This window comes from Acomys minous, assembly GCF_964271855.1.
Source record: "Acomys minous genome assembly, chromosome: 19".
In the NCBI taxonomy this organism is placed as follows: Eukaryota; Metazoa; Chordata; class Mammalia; order Rodentia; family Muridae; genus Acomys; species Acomys minous.
Window position 1 is genome coordinate 42,295,010 of NC_140499.1, and position 19,108 is coordinate 42,314,117.

The 19,108-nt window shown below is 36.6% G+C and overlaps 1 protein-coding gene across 3 annotated transcripts in view; it reads left to right on the forward strand.

Annotated features, from left to right (window-relative positions):
- Nucleotides 1-19,108, forward strand: part of RSRC1 (arginine and serine rich coiled-coil 1) — a 299,338-nt gene that overhangs the window by 132,724 nt on the left and 147,506 nt on the right. For all 3 annotated transcript variants that reach the window (XM_084768531.1, XM_084768529.1, XM_084768530.1), the window contains exon 5: nt 8,852-8,888. In XM_084768531.1, coding sequence (XP_084624657.1) covers nt 8,852-8,888 — 37 coding nt within the window. The remainder of the gene's footprint in view (nt 1-8,851; nt 8,889-19,108) is intronic.

The window sequence follows — 19,108 nt, forward strand, 5'->3', positions numbered from 1 at the left end:
GTAATAAATTGTTTAATCCATATAATTAAGCCTGATGATCTCATTTGTGTAAGAAAATAATTGTATTTATGTGTTGCATAAAAACATCTTGAAAAGCTATAACATACTGAAGCTATTATCACTGGCTGGTGATATTCAGGTGCCTTTTATTTTATTCTTAGTTAGAACCAGATGTGATTTTGAATTTCTCTGTACTGAGCATTTATTGTTTGCAAGGTCACTTCTAGCCCATATGGCACTTTGTGTTTGCAGTCCCACACCAGGATAAACTTGCTGGCTAAGAAACGTAGCTTTTAACCTCTACATGCTTTCTAGGCTTGTAAAACTCTTTTGTAATGGACAATACATAGACCTATACATCATGGGCCTGAAAACGTACATAATAAAATTATTTTGTATCAAGGATTTAAATTTATATAACCTTTAGTGCATCCTCTTTGGGCAGATCACTCTCCGTACTTCACCACTTTTCATGCTCAGCCTTCAAGCTTGTTCTCTCATCTGTTTACTTGGTCTACCCAAGCGTAATCAGTCCTCCAGGGTCCAGCCAGTGCTACCCTTTCCGTTGAAACCTTTCCCAGACAATCTAATGCACATGACAAACTCTTCTTCTTTGAATGTTTCTTAAACTAGGTCAAGGACATAGGCTGAGAAGAGTGATGTGATGGTCAGTGGGTCGCCACCTCACCTATATCCAGATGACTGGCCATGACTTCTTTTAACAAAGTGTTGAGAAACATAGTGAATTATATGTAACCTCAGGGGTAAAGCGGGTTGATTTCTATGAGGAATGTTTGTCTTTTGTGTAGAAAATAGGTCAAGTAGGTTACAAAGCATAGATTTTCCTAACTGGATTGGACATTAAGGGCTTTACATATTATCTTTGTTTTGACAGTGCAGTTCTAAGTATCTAGATATAGATACCATGTCTCAATATTCCTGATCATTTTGTGTTGTGATTATTAACTCTTTAGAGCATGGTGGTGCTCAATAAGCAACCCTTCCCCGACTGCATCCCAGGGTGCTTTCTGTTCCAAGTCTCATGTGTTTGAAAACATTTAAAAAATAGTTCTTTTAGAACATATCTACTAGGAGTAAATTCTGTTAGTTTTTCCTGGGGCATGTAGTTTAGCGTATTAATTAAGAAATATTGGGGTCCCTTCTCTTGGATGTTTGTGAACTGCACTAAAGTTTGTATTTGTTTCATATTTAAACTAAGAACGGCTTCATTTTCATTAACATTAAGTAGAGATAGATTTCAAGGTGGTGAAAAGAGTTAAAACATATATAGAGATATGTCTCATTCTGAAAGTGATATACCTAAGATTCATTTGTCATAGTGTCACTGGTATTTAGCCCATGATTTATACATTATTATATGATGATTATTTTTTCAGTCAGAGATTAGAATTTAAGATGTGAAAATGAGCTGAGATATAACCTAACAAAGATAGTACACTTTTAATTTATAGAGCCAAAATTTAAGTCAGGTTTTGTTTAGATTTTTGAATTTTCAACTTTTCATTAATAAGATTAGGCATATAATATATGTCAATTATTGTTTCAGATAGAAAATCTAAATTTTTAAATTTTGTTGTTTATATGCTTTTATACACTTTGACTACTATCATGTACAAGAAAACCAAACTGCCCAAAAAACAAAACAAAACAACCTCTTCATGTAGATTTGGCTTTATGAAAGAGAAAGCACAAAATTAGCTCTGATTGTTGTTTTTCTATCCTTAGAGAGATCTGGATTAACCCTTTAAAATTGAATAGTGTAATTAGTTCATGACAAGAGTGTAATGTAAAATTTTTACTGAGAGGGCGAGGGAAGGGGGAGAGAGGGAGAGAGGGGGGAAGAGAGAGAGAGAAAATGAATAAATATTGATCCCTTCCTTATGAGCAGATAGATTAAAACAACAAAACCCAAAAATTCTCAGGCTTTTGTTTAGGTATTGTGTAAGAGGAAACAGGCTTTATCTAGAGTTTCTGGACTTCCAACATATTTCTCTTAGCAAAACAATGAAATTTCTTTGCAACAAAAGTAAAATAACACTTTACTTTTATTATACTTTTTCTTGTCATGCCCCTTTCTCGATGATTAAGACAGTGGGTACATGTGGTTTACTCCGGACACCCTCAGCTGCCAGGCTTAGTTCACCATGTCTGCCTCATAATGTAGCGACTGCACTTCCTGCTTTAGGGCCCTGTTCTACCAACATTACTATCTGTGCTGCCTCAACTACAAATTGGATGAACAACTCGTGACACTTTTTCAATATTATTACATTAAACCAAGTGGATTTTGATTGATAACCTAATATTCAACTAATGCAGAACATCAATCATGGCAAGTATATTAATTATTTAATATTGCAGTCTAATTCAGAAATCGATGTGCTGCATGAGGGGAAGGGAAACTCATGGTTCCCAGAAGATTTAAGACAGAGAATGATTAAAAAAAAAAAAAAAAAAAAAAGACCTGCTGTACTCCTGTGTGTTAGTTCGATACAAATCTTTATTCATTTGCCAATAATCTCTTCCCATTTTCCACTTCAGGACCATTTTATCAGTTTTGAGACCTATAATTGAATTAAGTCGGCTTTCAGCACAGGGCAAAAGGAGTTGCACAAATATTGATGAAGTCATGACAGGGACAACCCAAGAGACAGACCACTAAGAGGACAGGTTTTTATACCATTTGTGGCAAGGCCCCTTTATCGGTGTTTTGGAGTGTCTCTCTCTGTCTGTCCTCCCACCCCCTCTCTCTCGTCATTAGGACTTTTGTAATGACTTTTAAGTCTTTTGTACTAAATGTCACTTACCACAACATATTTCTGTAGCACCTTATAGTTTATAAAAGACCTTCATAAACATTTTAGTCTATTTTCTTTTTTAAAAAAAACTTCTGTGTCTTAATTATCTTTATATTTTGTTGTGAATTTTCCTTAATTACATATGTGCAGCTTCAGTGGAGATGAATCACTAAGTTTTTATGGATATTTTATAATAGATTTTAAATTCAAATTTAGATATTCTTTTTCTAGAACCAAGATATTGTGTGTGTGTATGTGTATATATATATATATATATATATATATATATATATATATATATATATATATATATATATACACTCATGTTGCATTATCTGTGTTTTTAGGGGAGAATTTTAGTATAAAATTTAGAAGAAAACTGAGGATGAGATATATATAAATAGGCAGTAAGGTTTCCATTTCTGATTTGTCTTGTCATTTTTTAATACTGTTTTGAAACCTTTCGGTAGTTTTGATCATGTTAGTAGCACACTTTAGAACTTTGCTTTTCCTTAATGCTTTTGGAGAAGTGTCTTCTTCCCTAGCAGGTTAGTCTAGGTTATTTGAAAGTTGAAGTCGTAAGACTGTTGTTGACGTCCAGCTTCAGTCATGCCCGTCTTCTTTAAAAACACACTGCATGCCTTTGACCTCAGCACTCCAGAAACAGAGGCAGGCCCTTGGCTGTGAGTTAAGAAAACAAAAACAGAATAACCACTCACTCCACATGTGTTCACACATACGCCCAGACTCTTTCACACATACTATCGCAGGTAACCTCGTCACAAGTGGCAACCCCTGCACTTGGTGTGGCTTGTGATAGGATGTGTACCGGTGATTTTGTCAGCTTGACACAGTTTAGAGTCATTTGAGAAGAGGGAACCCTAACTGAGAAAATGCCTCTACCAGATTGACTTATTGTCAATCCTGTGGTACCTTTTCTTAATTATCGATTGATGTGGGAGGGCCCAGTCCATTGTGGGTGGTGGCGTACCTGGGTGAGTGGTCCTGGAGTGTCTAAGAGAGCAGGTGGAGAAGGGTTGGGGAACAAGCCAATTACCAGCAGCCCTCCATAGCCTCTGCTTCAGGTCTTGGCTACAGGTTCCTGCCTCCAGTTGTGCCCCGACTTCCCTGAACATAGACTGTAAGCTGTAAGAGAGAATAAGCCCTTTTCTCCCCAAGTCACTTATGATCATGGTGTCTACCACCACAATAGAAAAGTAGCTAAGATTAGGTGGCCAGAGCATGGCTGCTCAGAGACCTAAACTGTAGCTTCCAGATGCTTGGACCTGCTCATGTGCTGTGACTCATATATTGTGAAGTAGGTGCTGGAATATAAATTACTTTTTAAAAATTTAATGTATTTTGTCAAGGAGTTGTCTTTATAGTGCTTTAATTGGGAAACTAAATGAACGTTTGTAGTGACTTATAATAAATTCTGTCATGGGACATGTTCATGTTGTTATAGGGACATTTTGGAATAACTCGGTATTGTTGGTAAGAGAGTTTTCTTCCATTGAAACATAGTTTAGGAGTCATGAAAATTTGATTTTTATTTGTTGTTTGTTAGCAAAATAGGAATTGGGTGAGACTAAGAGAAAGGAACATTTGGGGTGTATGTGTGGGGTCAAGTAGTTCATTATGAGTAAAAACTAGATTAATAGCCTGTCCACCTTGGCTGTTACTATCACTTTCCATGTTATGTAGCTTTAGCAAGATACATGTGTTAAGAAAATACATGTTAGAAACATTTTACTTTGTCGTGAAAGCTACATTGACATTGAAGGAGGCAGGAGCCATTGAGATTCATTGAGAAGCTGAGGCAGTAATTTCTCTTTTTTCCTATTTTTTAAAGTAACTTTTTTTTATTTTTTACATATATATTTACATTATTACATGTATATACAATAAACTACCTATAGCAAGAAGAACCCTGACACAATCAGAAATTATATAAATGTTACATTCTTAGTGTTTTGGCTGTTTGTATTTGACACCCTGAGGAAAACATCTTTCTTCTCTTGGTGCCTCTAAAATTCTAAATGTAGATGAATCTCTATCACATCTTGTCATTATCATCTTAAATCATCTATCTAGACCTAAAAGCACCTTAACCCCTAAACAAATAAGCTTCATTGTGAAACTAAGATACCTGGTCTTCAACCCCATCAGAGATTTGAAAAGGAATAATCTTGATTACCTGAGTATGCCAGGAGTGCAGGTTAATTTGCAAATTAGAGGATGACAGAGACAGTTTTCTACCTGAATAGTCACCCATAACTCACTATTATGTTGTAGCATCAAGAAGCTGTTCATGAGAGGATGAGCTCAAATAAGGGACTACCTGTAAAACAGAAAAAACATGTACTTAGGTGATAATCATTAAGGCTAGCGGATAGCCAAGGCTCTAGTAGATTATATTTGCTTGTGTTTGGTAGTGAGCAAAGGGATGTGCCAATAATAATACCTACTTTTCTATCTGATGTGCCATCCAAAAACCATACTTAAAAAGGTATATTGTAGCTGGGTATGGTAAGACAGGCCTTTAATCCCAGCACTCAGGTGGCAGTGGCAGTGGCAGTGGCAGATGGATCTCTGTGTTCGACACCAGCCTGGTAGACATAGCAAGTTACAGAAAAAGCACCTATCTCTGTCTTACTATCTAAAGCTGACTCAAGGCTTCTAACCTCTACTCTTCATGCCTAATCCAACATACTAAGAGTAAATTAGAACTTATGCTGCCTGGCACTTATATTTACCCATTCTCTTCGGATGCTTCTAGCACTCTTAGTGAAACTATACATTCAGTGTAAAAATGTAAGGGTTAATGAAACCCGTTCTTTAGTTCCTAATGTCAACATAATCCTAATAAGTGGCAAGAGTAACTTACTGCAAAGTGTGAGAGGAGAATCTGAATCATTATTTCAAATTTTATTATTATAAGTTTAATGTATTTAATTGAACTGAAATGCAAATAAATCTTTATTTTCACAAGGACAGTCAATGATTATTAGTATCACTCAGAATTTCAACTGCTTATAACTCCAGTTCTAAGGGACCTCTTCTATACTATGTAGACACGGGAACTCGTATTCACATGTACCCTCACACAGACATGCACATCTACAACACTTAGCTTTTTTTAGCTTTGTGTGTGTGTGTGTGTGTGTGTGTGTGTGTGTGTGTGTGTGTGTGTGCATGCGCGGGCGTGCATGCTTGCGTGTGAGTGTGAGTGTGATGTGCATTCTAGTTCAGGTGCCCATGGAGGCCAGAAGAGGACATTAGATCCCCTGGAGTTGGTAATGTTGAACCACTTGGTGTGGGTGCTGGGAACCATTCTCAGATCCTTTGCAAGTGCAGCACACAGTCTTAACTTCTCAGCCATCTCTCCAACCCAAAATAAATCTTTTAAAAAATTGTTAAGACCTGTAATCATCCTGAAACTAAAATATTGCTTGATGAGACTAGGAAAGTCAAAGTCAAAGTTTGTCACTAATAAACTGATACGGATCATGATCTTCCAAAAATTCCACCTAGAGACTGAAAAGACAGCTCAGCAATTAAGAGTATTTACTAGGTATTGTGGAGACCCAAGTGGCTTACAAATGCCTTTAACTCCATTTTCCAGGGATTCTGACAGTGTCTTCTTGTCTCCCTGAGTACTGACTGCATGCATGTGGTATACATATAATCATACAGGGTCATACACTTTTTAAAAAATTCATTCATATTACATCTCAATTGTTATCCCATCCCTTCGATCCTCCTATTCCTCCCTTCTTTCCACTTTCACCCTATTTCCCTCCCCTATGACTATGACTGAGGGGGACCTCCTCCCTCTGTATATGATCATAGGGAAAAAGTCTCTTCTTGGTAGCCTGCTATACTTCCCCTGAGTGCCATTCGGCCTCCCCATCCAGGGGACATGGTCAAATATGGGGCACCAGAGTTCATGTGAAAGTCAGTCCCCAACTCTCCACTCATCTGTAGAGAATGTCCTGTCCATTGGCTATATCTGGGCAGGGGTTTGATGTTTACTGCACATATTGTCCTTGGTTGGTGCCATAATTTGAGCAGAACCCCTGGGCCCAGATTTGCCCGTCATAATGTTCTACTTGTAGGTTTCTAGGACCCTCTGGATCCTTCTATTTCCCCATTCTCCCGTAGTTCTCTCAGCTAGAGTCCCAATAGGATGTCCTCACATCTATCCCACTTTCCTGGTAGGTGAAGACTTTCATGGGGCATGTCCCTTGGGCTAGTGTCTAGTTATAAGTGAGTATATACCATTTGAGTCTTTCTGCTTCTGGGTTAACTCACTCATTATGATCATTTCTAGTTCCATCCATTTGTCCACAAATTTCCAGAATTCCTTGCTTTTAATACACTTATACATAAAATATTTTTACGTATAAGCCTCTCCCATGCACTTACGCCTTAGGGCCAGAGGCCCCTAATCTGGAACGGAGCTGAATGCCCTGTGCACTAACTTTGTTGGTACCAGAAGGTACCAAGCAATCTTCTAAAGGATGGAAACAACCCCCATAGTACTACTCAACTATGATGCCTATGAGCCACAATAATAACCAGCATGTCACAATAAGCACATGGGTGCAGCTGTGGCACACACATATACCTGGTAGTAACCAACAGGTCTCTAATTAGACTTAGGCCCCACTCAGCAAGAGGGAAATTATGCTTGGTACTGGAAACCTAGCCAACTACTCAGACAGAGTGAGGTCATGAATCTGGGAGGAGAACCTATAAACCACAACTCTACTAAACCAGTAGAGTCCCTAACTACACTCTAAATATTCATCCTTATATCCACAGTTGTTCTCACCATTCATCAAAGAAACTTCTTTGTGCAGCAGAGAAACGCCATTACAGAAAACCGCAGCCAGTCAGCATGCAGAGTTGTAGAACCCAGTCCAAATAGACAAAACTATGTCCACATTAAGGCCATTGAGCATTGCAGAAGAAAGGGTAGGAATAGTTTAAGAGCCAGAGAATCAGGAGTTTGCAGTGAAACTATGTCTTGTAGTCATGTCCGAAGCTATGCCCATGAAGCCTCACCAACAGGATTGCTTAGACGTGAACTGAACAAGCACAATGCCAGACTTGCCAGAGTGGATGGAGAAAGACCCTACCCAGAGAACTATGTGGTACTAGTACTGTGCAATGCTGAAAGTGGGAGAAATAGTCTTTTGCAGGGAAAGCACCCCAAATGGTCAGCGCTGAACACAGACAGACTGAGCAAGTTATAGTTAGGAATACAAATGAATACACATATACATATAAGAATGTAAAACAATTAATGAAACAAGGTCATGAATTTGCAGGCAAGCAAGAAGAGTTGTGTGGCAGGACTGGACAGAGTAAAGGGAAAGAGGAAATGATGTAATTATCAAAATTGAAAAATAAAAGTATTTGTTTAAAATCCACATATTTGCCATACTTCATCAAGTTTCTAAATTGTCTTTACAACTTGTATACCTATTTTAGTTCCACCAGCAGTTTCTTTAATAGTCAAAACCAAGATATTAAATATATTATATTTGAAATTTTGTTGATATTTTCTCCATATAATAATTACAGATCTTGATTTATAGTAAAACTAAATAGTATTTTAAAAATCACTTGTCAGTGTTTTGTCATATCCCTGTGTACTCAAAAGCATGCAGTTTAGGAGTCCATGTGGGAGGGAAACTTTGTAGCTGAATGTTTTCAGATCATAAAGCGATATTGTAAAGAAAGCTCATCGTGCGAACGCTAAACCAAGCATGTGCCTGACAGTTGTTGTTGTTCTCAACTGACAAAGAAGTAGGAATTTTTTTGTTAGGAGAAAGCTTTTAAAGGTAATACTACTTTGAAAAAAATGTCCTCTGTGGAAACTTTTTCCTTAAAAACAGTTATTATGAACATTAGTAAAGAGAAATTAAAATTATAAGGATTTATAAGGCATTCCCAGGTAAACATAAATTAGAGCAGACAAGGGTTTAGCAGCTATTTAGAACTTTTATTATTCTTTTTTCTAGGGACTCTGGAAACATCAAAGCTGGACTAGAACATCTGGTAAGCTCTAAGTTCCTCTTGAACATTTGCATCGTCTTTGATATCTGCATCCTAAATGAACACTTTTGGATGAGTTTTGAATACCTTGTATTGAGGAAGTCAGCCATTTCCCAAAGGCCCAGCCTACTGTTATTATGTGGAGGCACTTACCTTTTCATTTATCTTACCATTTCAAGGGAATTAAATTTTTTTAAATTACTTTTTTTGATGTAGAGATGAAATAAAATGAATGACAATCCTTGGATTGATGATTGCTTTAATTAGAAGCAAAATTTGGTGTAGAATTTTTGGCATATCTTGATCTGACGAAAACAAGCACGTGTTTTAAGAAAAGCTCCATCAAATATTGCATGTATAAAGTGGTGTGTTTCAGCCATTTAACAGCTTTGAAAGAAGTGCACAGCTTTGTTTTTCCTAATGTCTTTCTTTATGAATAATGCATTGCTTTAAACTATATTGAGTTTTAGTGTATAAAATAATTGAGATGCACAATTTTGTTTTGAGCAAGCATTTTTAAAGAACAAATGAAACTTAAACTGATTTAGCATTAAAATCTGTCTATTGATTTTAAAAATTGGAAAATCTCCTTTATAACAATTCCCTGAGTTGACTGGACAAAGTGTTCACAATAGCATTAAGTAGTTCATTTAAACAGAGCCTTATAAACTCATGCTCTGGTTTCTGGTCAAATCCAAATGTTGAATAATTAATGGCAGTGATCTTTTGTAAATACAGTCTAAGTACTTTTAAAACTGAGAAGCTTCATTCCTATATCATACTCTCGCTTTGTTAACTATTAATGTACTTTTGATCTGCTTCCACAAAAGGAGAACAGTGGCAAGAGGCGGCCTCATGTTTTAAAATTAATTTTGTTCTTTGACGTGTGTGTGTGTGTGTGTGTGTGTGTGTGTGTGTGTGTGTGTGTGTGTGTGTAATGCATTCTGGTTACTTCATCCTCACCTGGCAGCTTCATTTTCACTAACAGAAATTTCAGAGTTTGAAAGTTTTTCTTTTACCAACTGAAGGGACCCGAGAAACCCTAGATATTTCAAAATATTCCTAAAGAGATTAATTTTTTAAAAGCTATTTAACTTAATTAGAAAAGCCTTAGCAGTGTCAGAAATAAGTAACTGACCTTGTAATTGTCATCACTGAAGACTGTTTCCAATATTCTATTTATCACTTAGTAATGATATAAGTAATTTAGGACATAAAAACTCTGAATAAAATGTTCATTGAAACACCTGTTTCTGTATCAATTAGTAGTCCATATCAAAGGGATATATGATATTATAGTGTCAAGGTAAACTTTTTAAATTCCCCTTTAATTTATTACTTAATTGAAAATTTTAGGCATGTGGATGGCTCAGTAGGCAAACACAATACTACAAGTCTTTTGACTCATGCTACCCTAGGAATCCATTTAATGGAAGGAGAGGTCAGACTCCCAATTGGTTTTGTTGTTGTTGTTGTTAAGCATAAATGAATGTAATACATAAATTAATAAACCTCCTTGTACTTAATTTTCCATGTTCCTCAGAAAATAACGAGTTTGATTTTTAACATTTAAATGATGTTTTCTTTTCTTATGGGCAGGATCTCGTTTTATTGTGTGTGTGCTGTGGCAAACGTGTGCAGGTCAGAAAACAGCTTTTCTGGAATTGTTTCTCCCTTCCACCTTATGTGCTTTTGGGAACTGAACCCAGGTGGTCAGGCTGTGCAACAGTGCTTTTACTTACTGAGCCATCTTGCTGACTCATTTTCATGACTTCCTTACCGCTAGGAATTTTCAGTTCATATTATGTAAGATAAGAGCTTGATAGATGTAAAAATTTATATGGAACCTATAAATATGTATTTGTCAAGGGGTTTTGTTTTTGTTTTGTTTTGATTTTGTTTTTTGTTTTCATTCTTTATCCTTTTCCGGAATATTGGGTTGACAAGAATGTACCACCATGCGTGGAAATATGTGCTTGTGCACACACACATGAGCACGTGCACAAGTTCACACACATAGCTTTTTAAAAGCATGATCCATATTAGTACCATTCCATACCACAGAATTTTCATTGTCGTCTCCCACATCATCCTTGTATTTCTACTCATGTGCTTAACTGTATGCACATACAATAGTTTCAGAGTTACGGCATACCTGAGTCACAAAACTGCTTGAGAACTCAGTATTTGTGCGCAGTTTTCCCCCCACTAAGTGCAGTTAATGTTATTCAGTTGAACTATATTTGGGCTCCTTTGTTTTATTTTAAAGGAATCTTCAAGTACCAGTATGTAGTGACAAAGAATGCTAATTTTTATTACATTTTCAAACTCTTTAGTTGTTAAATATAGAATTATAAATATATTCAAAAATAAAGTAACCACATATGATAACTTTAGTAAGAAACATTCTTAAATCAAAAATTGGAAAAGTGTTAAGCTAGAAATTTATTGGATTGGTAAATGTCAATTTATAATTATTCAAATATTTGATTATGTATCTTCTCAGAGAGCCCAAACTCTCCCCTGTTGTTCCCCGTTGTTAAGGAACACTTCAGGGCAGGAGCTGTCGGTTGGTAGAAAACCCCTGGCCGAGCATGTACAGGACCCCGCGTTCGCATCTGCCAGCCCCTCCAGGATTCTTTTTATTGGCTTTTTTTAAAACTATGGTGTATTTGATCATATTTGTTCCGTTCTTCCAAAATTTCCAGATCTTCCCCACTTTTCTCTCCCCCTACCTCTGTCTGTCTCTTGAAAAATAGTCAAAACAATTTTTAAAAGATAGTAAATAACAAACAAGGAAAATAACAAAAGAAAATGAAAAGCACATTTTAAAAACTGGAGTTTTCTGTTGGCCAACTCTTCCTGAGCATAGGGTTTTCCTTCTACCAGCAGGAGTCAGTTTCAAATAGCTTTTTAGCTGTAGATGAATCTCTTCTCAGTAAGCTTGAAACAACTGGCAGTAACTGCGGTTAGAGGAGAAATATCTTGCAGTACTCTTCAGCTGGGAAGCAAGAGAATTGGTACATTGCTGCAAAGTTGTTGAGTAAATCTATTGAAAAGACACCCTTCTTCGGGGAACACACATTTCATTTAGGACTAGAAATCCAGGTTAGACCGTGGAATGTACTACTTCCCATGAACAGACTTTTGACTGCACAAGACCCATCAGTCTCATGGAATCAGCTCTCCTCCTGGATGGTTCCATAATATTACTGAGGGCAGATGGAGCAAAGTCTCCCCATTTGGAGGCACTCACCTTGTTCAAGCCTGATGTCTGAGTTCAGTCCCAGGAACCCTGAAAAGGTGCATGAAGGAGAGAACCAATTCCACAGGGACCTCTGCATTACAGTGACACATCAACATGCACACTAAATAATAATAAATGTTTTTTTAAATTTTATAAATTAAATAAGATTGAATCCAATTATAATTTAATTCACTTTATAAAACTGCTCAGAGCTGCTAATGAAGCACCAAGAAAAAAAAATTTAAAGGGAGGACTCAGGAACTTCCCAGAAGGTCAGTCCTTCTTTGGTTTTTCATGAGAAGACCTCCAGAATGACAGCAGTATCTCTGGCTTGTGAGTGAGAACAGCCTTTTGTGCATTGACGAGAGCATGGCACAACAGTAATATAAAGAGCTTGTCACTTGGTTTGTAAGGTGAGGGGCAAGACCACGGAAGACAAGAGCATTTCTAAACTCTCTAAGTGGTGTGGCCCAAAGTATTATGTACTTTAATATCTACCCATATCATAGTCTAGGGTGTGAGGGATGTAGGTGGGTAATAGTATTTGGGTAGCAGGCAGGAGGACCCCTATTACTTCCAAAACCACAGAAACAACCGGTATCAGATGGCATAGCTTTGTCCTTTTAGAAAAGTAAGAGAAAAATTTTCATAACCTTATACTATCAGTTAATATAGCTGCTTGGTATAAAAATCAGTTTGTTTCAAGATTTAAAAAAACTAATGAGGTATGTATGAATGAGAACTGTTAAAAGGGTAGTTAAAAGAATACTCAGATACATGTATATTCCCATTTTAATCCACATTCACTTAGATACTGATGTCATTCCTGGATCTGAATTGTTTTCAGAATAGTTAAAGTGTAGGCAAAAGGGTTCAGGAACAGAATGTGCCTGCTAACAAGAACTGTGTTTGCTTAGTGAGTGAGCACCTGAGTAATTAATAACATTTCCCACAGGACGACAATCAGGTGTTCAAATATCCACAAATAGGAATTATAAAGGCCATCAAACGTCTAATTGGACTATTTCCTCTGCATGTGCTCTACCTTCTTTCCTTCTTTTCTGTTTGTCCTGGAAATCACCCCCTTTCTGTCTGAGCCTACCTTTTTCATCTTGTGTGCCTGCCACATGTTTTCAGAAATAGTGGGAAAAGTGAAATTCCTCAGAGAAAATGCTTTATAACTAACTGCACAGAGATAGTCTGTTCATAATAGGTTCCTTCGAACCCCCAGTTTCATGGTGCAGTGCCCTGTCCTCACTGAGTTGTGACAACTCAGGAACGCCAAGTGTAGGAGTCTAAGCAGCTGCCCCCCCCCCTTTTTTTTTTTTTGCCCACAAGAAAGACAAGCTTGTTACTCTACTTACGTAACAAAATGGTCTCTCCAACAGGCGGTCCTCTAGCAGTATCTCAGATATTTTAGAGAGAATTGAGAGAAAAAGCTGCTATAAGATCCATGGACGTTTGGGACAGTGGGTGTTGTGGGGTAGTAGTGTGTTCACCCTCTCAGCCTGTAGACATGCACCACTACACTCGCTGTTTTCTCTTGCTGGACCAGGACTCCCCTTTCTTGTCTCGCTGTTCTTCCTGCAGTGTGTCCTAACTACTTTGCTAGAACATATTTTATGTACTGCTCCTTTGTGCTCTCATGTTGCTAGCATAGGTTCTAAAATTAGATATAGTGTCCTTAGCTTCAGTTTGCTGCTAGCACCCTGGTTTCCTGTCATTTTGAAGAAACTCATATTCTGGTCCAGGTCTCATGGAAGGTTCCTCCCTGCGATAAGGCTTGCATACTGCAAGCTAGTTCTTAGAGTCTCACCATTTGAATGACAATTTAGCTTTCTGCAAATCCTGTCTTGCATTGTATTACTCCAACTCTTAAGAATATGATTCTGTATATGAGAAATAGAAACTTTATGTGTTACTTTATGAAACTGGAAAGAGACCCACAAAAATAGATTGTATGGGGAAAAAACCTACTTTCAGTAAAATAAAAAAATTAAATGAAAAAAGAAAGAATATGATTCTGTTAATATCTTATTTTATACTATTTTCCCTATGTCTCTTCTACCACCCTTTATTTTTATTCAATGATTTTATTTATTGTTGCCTTGAGATAGTACCATTTTTCTTTTTCCTTTAAAGTCCTCTATTTTGCTAAGGTGAGACTAAAAGTTCATGGGGTCTTTGTAAGTACAAACTGAACTTTGTCATGTGTGGATTTAAGTTTTACTACTTCATGAAATTAACCTTTTGGATTCTGCTATTAAATACTAGCACTTTCCCATTGTTTTGTTGTCTTCAGGTGCTGTCTCTGTCTCAGTCTCTCTCTCTGTCTGTCTCTGTGTCTCTGTCTGTCTCTGTGTCTCTGTCTCTCTCTGTCTCTCTCTGTCTCTCTCTGTCTGTCTCTCTCTCTCTCTCCTCCCTTTCTGTCCGTCTGTCTGTGTGACTCTATGTATGTGTGTGTGTGTGTGAGAGAGAGAGAGAGAGAAAGAGAGACAGACAGACAGACAGACAGACAGACAGAGTGTGTGTGCTTTTGCTTGTCCTCACCTTTAGTTATGGTCATTTCTCATTTAACTCAATCTTTTATTAAACTTTCATTCAAATGCATCATTCTTTGTACATATTATAACTTGTTCTTCATTTCTTAATTAGTCTTTTATTTTGGATTTTATATTTCGAATTTTCATGTGAAATTTTCTTTAGTTATTTGTTGAAGTATTATTCTTTGGGATTATTTTCTTGTACAGAATATTTAGCCATAAAAATGTTTTGATTTATATTTTCTGTCCATTTCTTATATAAAATTTTATTAGAAATGATTTTATGTATTCATTTTTAATCCTAGACATTTTGTAGACATACTTTCCAGATGAAAGATGGCCTCTTCCACAGTACAGTGATGTGCAGGGTTTTTTTTTATTTTTATTTTATTCATTTATTCAGATTACATCTCAATTGTTATCCCATCACTTGATGTGCAGGTTTTAATAGGTGGTGGTGGGTGAGAGAATAGGAGGTGGGCAGGTGTTGCCTGAGCTATTAGAGTTTCTTATTACTTTTCACGGCCCTGCATTCTGCTTCCGTAGTTTTTCTCAGAAGCCTTGCTCCCTCTGCTGCTGCTTCTGGTCCTACTCACTCCAAGCCTCGTCTTTCTAGGAAACAAGTTTTCGGCATTTTGGCTTTTTAGTGTTGTACTCCATGCCCCCCCCCAACAAAGCCCCAGGAATTAATTTTGTAATTCTAGTGATGTTTTATACTAATTTTATCTAGCAATAAAGTTTGCCATTTGATTATAATATAGCTGTTCCTGTTATGTGGGCAAACTGTATATGGAATGACACCCACTCCTTTTAGTAAAAGGATTAGAGTCAGAAGATTATTAGTAGATGAAACTGTATGAAGAGTCATCACTGTTAAAAGGAAAACTAATATTCTTTGTTGTTTCTTGCTGGAAAGAAGGACTGCTATGCTGCTGCCCTGTGTTTGGGAATGCAGTCACTTACCCTCAGCAGTATGCTACTTCTAAAGGGCCTCTTGTTCTGTTTTCTGAAAAGTCACATAAATAAATGGAGGTGCATCCTAGTCACTTGGAAATCACATTTAAGTGCAGATTCTGATTTTCAGGGTCTAGACAGGGACATGGCATTATGTATTTCAGGAAGTTTGAAGTGAATCCACTGTTGCTCTGAGAACTACTGGGAAGAAAAATAGTATTACAAAGTTTTCTCTTGAAATGCAAGTGAACTTTTCTGGTTCAGGTGAAGAATCTGGACTCAGAGCCTGCAACCTATGGGTGGGTGGTAACAGACTCACCTAGAGAGATGGATAGTCCACAGGTTACAAAGGAGCAAAGTAAAGCCATCCTGCTTTGTAGAATAATGTATGCTTGGGTTTCTTTGCTTTTTTTCTCTTTTACCTTGTATTCAAATGTTTTAATTCTTGGGACTGTGGCTACACACTAGTTATAATAGTACCTTGTTCAATATGGGTGAACAGTTATAAATCTCTTGATAAAAGAGTTATAAGGGTTTACAGCTTTAAGTGAGATTTGCTTTCTATTAATAGTTGGATGGGAAAAGAACTCTGGAGCCATACCTGTGGGTTTCATCTCCCCACAGAGGCCTCATTTGTGTTTCTAACATTGTATAACAGTTGAAAGTGATGACCTACTTGTCTTTGTGGTCAAACAACACAGTCTGGCCATTCTCAGTGTTGAAAAGCAACTATCATTAATAGCCTGTTTAGTCCATCAGTGGTTTATGAGACTATGTTGCTGCCTGCCAGCAATGTAGATAAGTTCATTGCTATTATACGCTCATCAATAATGCTCCCACGTCCTAATCAAAGCCCTTCCCTCTGTTGCAAGCTACTTTATATTGAATTTGTAAATCAAAATGCTGTATTTTAGTTTTCAGATTAACAATTGCCTTCAACAGAAACATAATCATAGTGTTTACATTCTATACATCTGAGTACTAAGTTAACCCATAAAGAACAAGAGAATTAGAGAGGCTGATTTCTTACTGTGTTCTGAGAAGTATTTTTTATAATTGTACAAATGAGTTGGAGAATATAGTTATGTTAAATGCACCAGTGTTGTGCATACACTATAATGTATTTATTGTCTCTTGCCTCTATTTAAGGCAGTGGTTTTCAACCCCTTTGGGGGTCGAATGACCTTTTCACAGGAATTGGCTAAGCCCATCAGAAAACACAGATATTTACATTACGTTTCCTCCAGTAGCAAAATTACAGTTATGAAGTAGGAACAAAAATAATTTTATGGTAGGGGTTCACCACAGCATGAGGAACTGTATTAAGGAGTCTCAGCATTAGGAAGGTTGAGAGCTAAATTTAAGGACTTCACTAGATCTATTGGTGCTTTAGTTTTCTTCCTAAGTCAATATTTATTAGATGCTCAGGATAAAAATGCATATTGAAGTAGACACTTTCCTCAAACTGTAGTTATAAGGTGCAACTGCATGATGTTTCCTTCACGGAAGGCCCTCTTTTTAACAGAAAAGCATATTTCATGAATATTTTCAAATTAAAGTAATTTCATATGGATTAAGTGTTACTTTCATATTGCTGTCATGATTTCTTACAGTGCTTATAGGTCTTAAGCCTGAGAACCAGCACAAATTCCAGTCAGAAATAGTGCCATTGTCATTGGTTCATTTTTCAGATCTATTTTGATCAGTTGAAAAATTGTTGCATGTTATAAATGATTAATAACTATTATCCAGTATTCCAAGTAGCAAAACATAAGACCCTTTCTCCGCCCACTCCAGTCCTTCCCACATGCCATAGAAATGACTGTTCCATTTTTGAGAGACGATGTCTTACGAAGAAATCTGTTAAACCTATGCTTTAACAAAGCATGAGGTTAAGCAGTGGTCAGGCTATTACTAATAGCTTTAAGTTTATGTTTGATACACATGAAGTTTTCTTAACTTTATGCACCCATCTTCTTAAAGTTTTTAAAGTAAATACTCTAAATGCGGTGGGGTAACTTCTATTTCCCACAAGCCACAGATTTCAAAGTCAAACTTTTCATGCTTTCTGTATCATAGTTCAGAACACTGTAGGTTTTGCTTCTTTGCAGGGAACCCCGAGAGACATTCTAGTATTGAAGGGCTTTTCTAGGGTCTAACTTTATTTGTAGCAATAGAGAGAAACCATGTGATCAGGCATCACCCCCTCCAACAAAGTGTTATGGGTCAGATTAGAAAAGGTCTCCACAGAACAGAACATTTAGCCCAGCTTTACCAGTCACAGCCTGAGTATTTTAGGTGTTTAGGTAGAGCGCAACACATGGATCAGAAGGCGATTTTACCTTGTGACCTCAGGGAAGCACACAGCTTCTGGTTAATTTTATTTGTTTTCTCCTTAATGTACTGGGGTATCAGAATAGTGTGGGATACTTACCAAAGCGTAAGACTTTTTACAAGTATAGAATTGTTATGTATAGAAAGAAATATATTGTAACTGTTTCAGTTATAGGAAACAATATTGTAATTCCAGTGTACTCATAGTAGGCTATGAGGAAAAAACTATACTCTATATGCTTATAACCTGGTTTGGTTTTTTTTTTAACTTCATTGTGTACTTTTAAGTGCCCTGTAATAATATATATTTATTGTAGTGGTTAAAAATATAGAAAAATGATTATAGCATCTACCTGCTATCAATCTAATGTTTATTAGCATCCACCTCCCAGTCCTCTCAGTGACAATATACGAATATGTTAATTAGCATTATGTTTACTTAAACATGAAATTGTGATGTTTACAACAGTTTTTATTTGTTTACGATGCATATACATATGAACCTTGTATTTGATGAATCTATCAAAACATTGTGAGTGAATACTACCATTGTCTTTTCCCATTTTAGAAAAAGTTTGAGACTCAAAAAATGTACAATAATGTCAATACAGATTTAGTTTATTTCCAGTTTTGGTTACCTTGGTTGCATTATCTCCAGGAAGAGGTTAAAAATAAACACAGCAGTCAACAGGAGGGAGTAATGAGTTACTGCCTTAAAAACAAAAAGAAATCCTATTTAGTACTTATTTTAAAAACCACATAATTTGATTAGAAAAGACAAATTTAGAAAAGACAAAATTAAAGGACATTTGTTTTTCAGGTGTATTATATCTTACATTTTAAATTTTGACCTCATGTAATATTTTAAACGATCTTCTATTTATTCAATTTTAGTGTTCACTTTATCAAGTAATATCACCTGAAATACAGTGTATTTTCTTTTTATTTATTTCCTTATCTTTTAACTAAGAAATGACTTTTTCCCCTCTTTCTAGCAAATGATAGATACTGAGTTTCTTGGAAAAACATGTCAATATCATTTGGTTAGAGAAGTTATCACCGCATCTTATTTAATATACAGAGATGCTGGGCTCACTTGAAATCTTTTGTGCCAGTAGGGTGAATGGTAAAATGCAGATATTGAC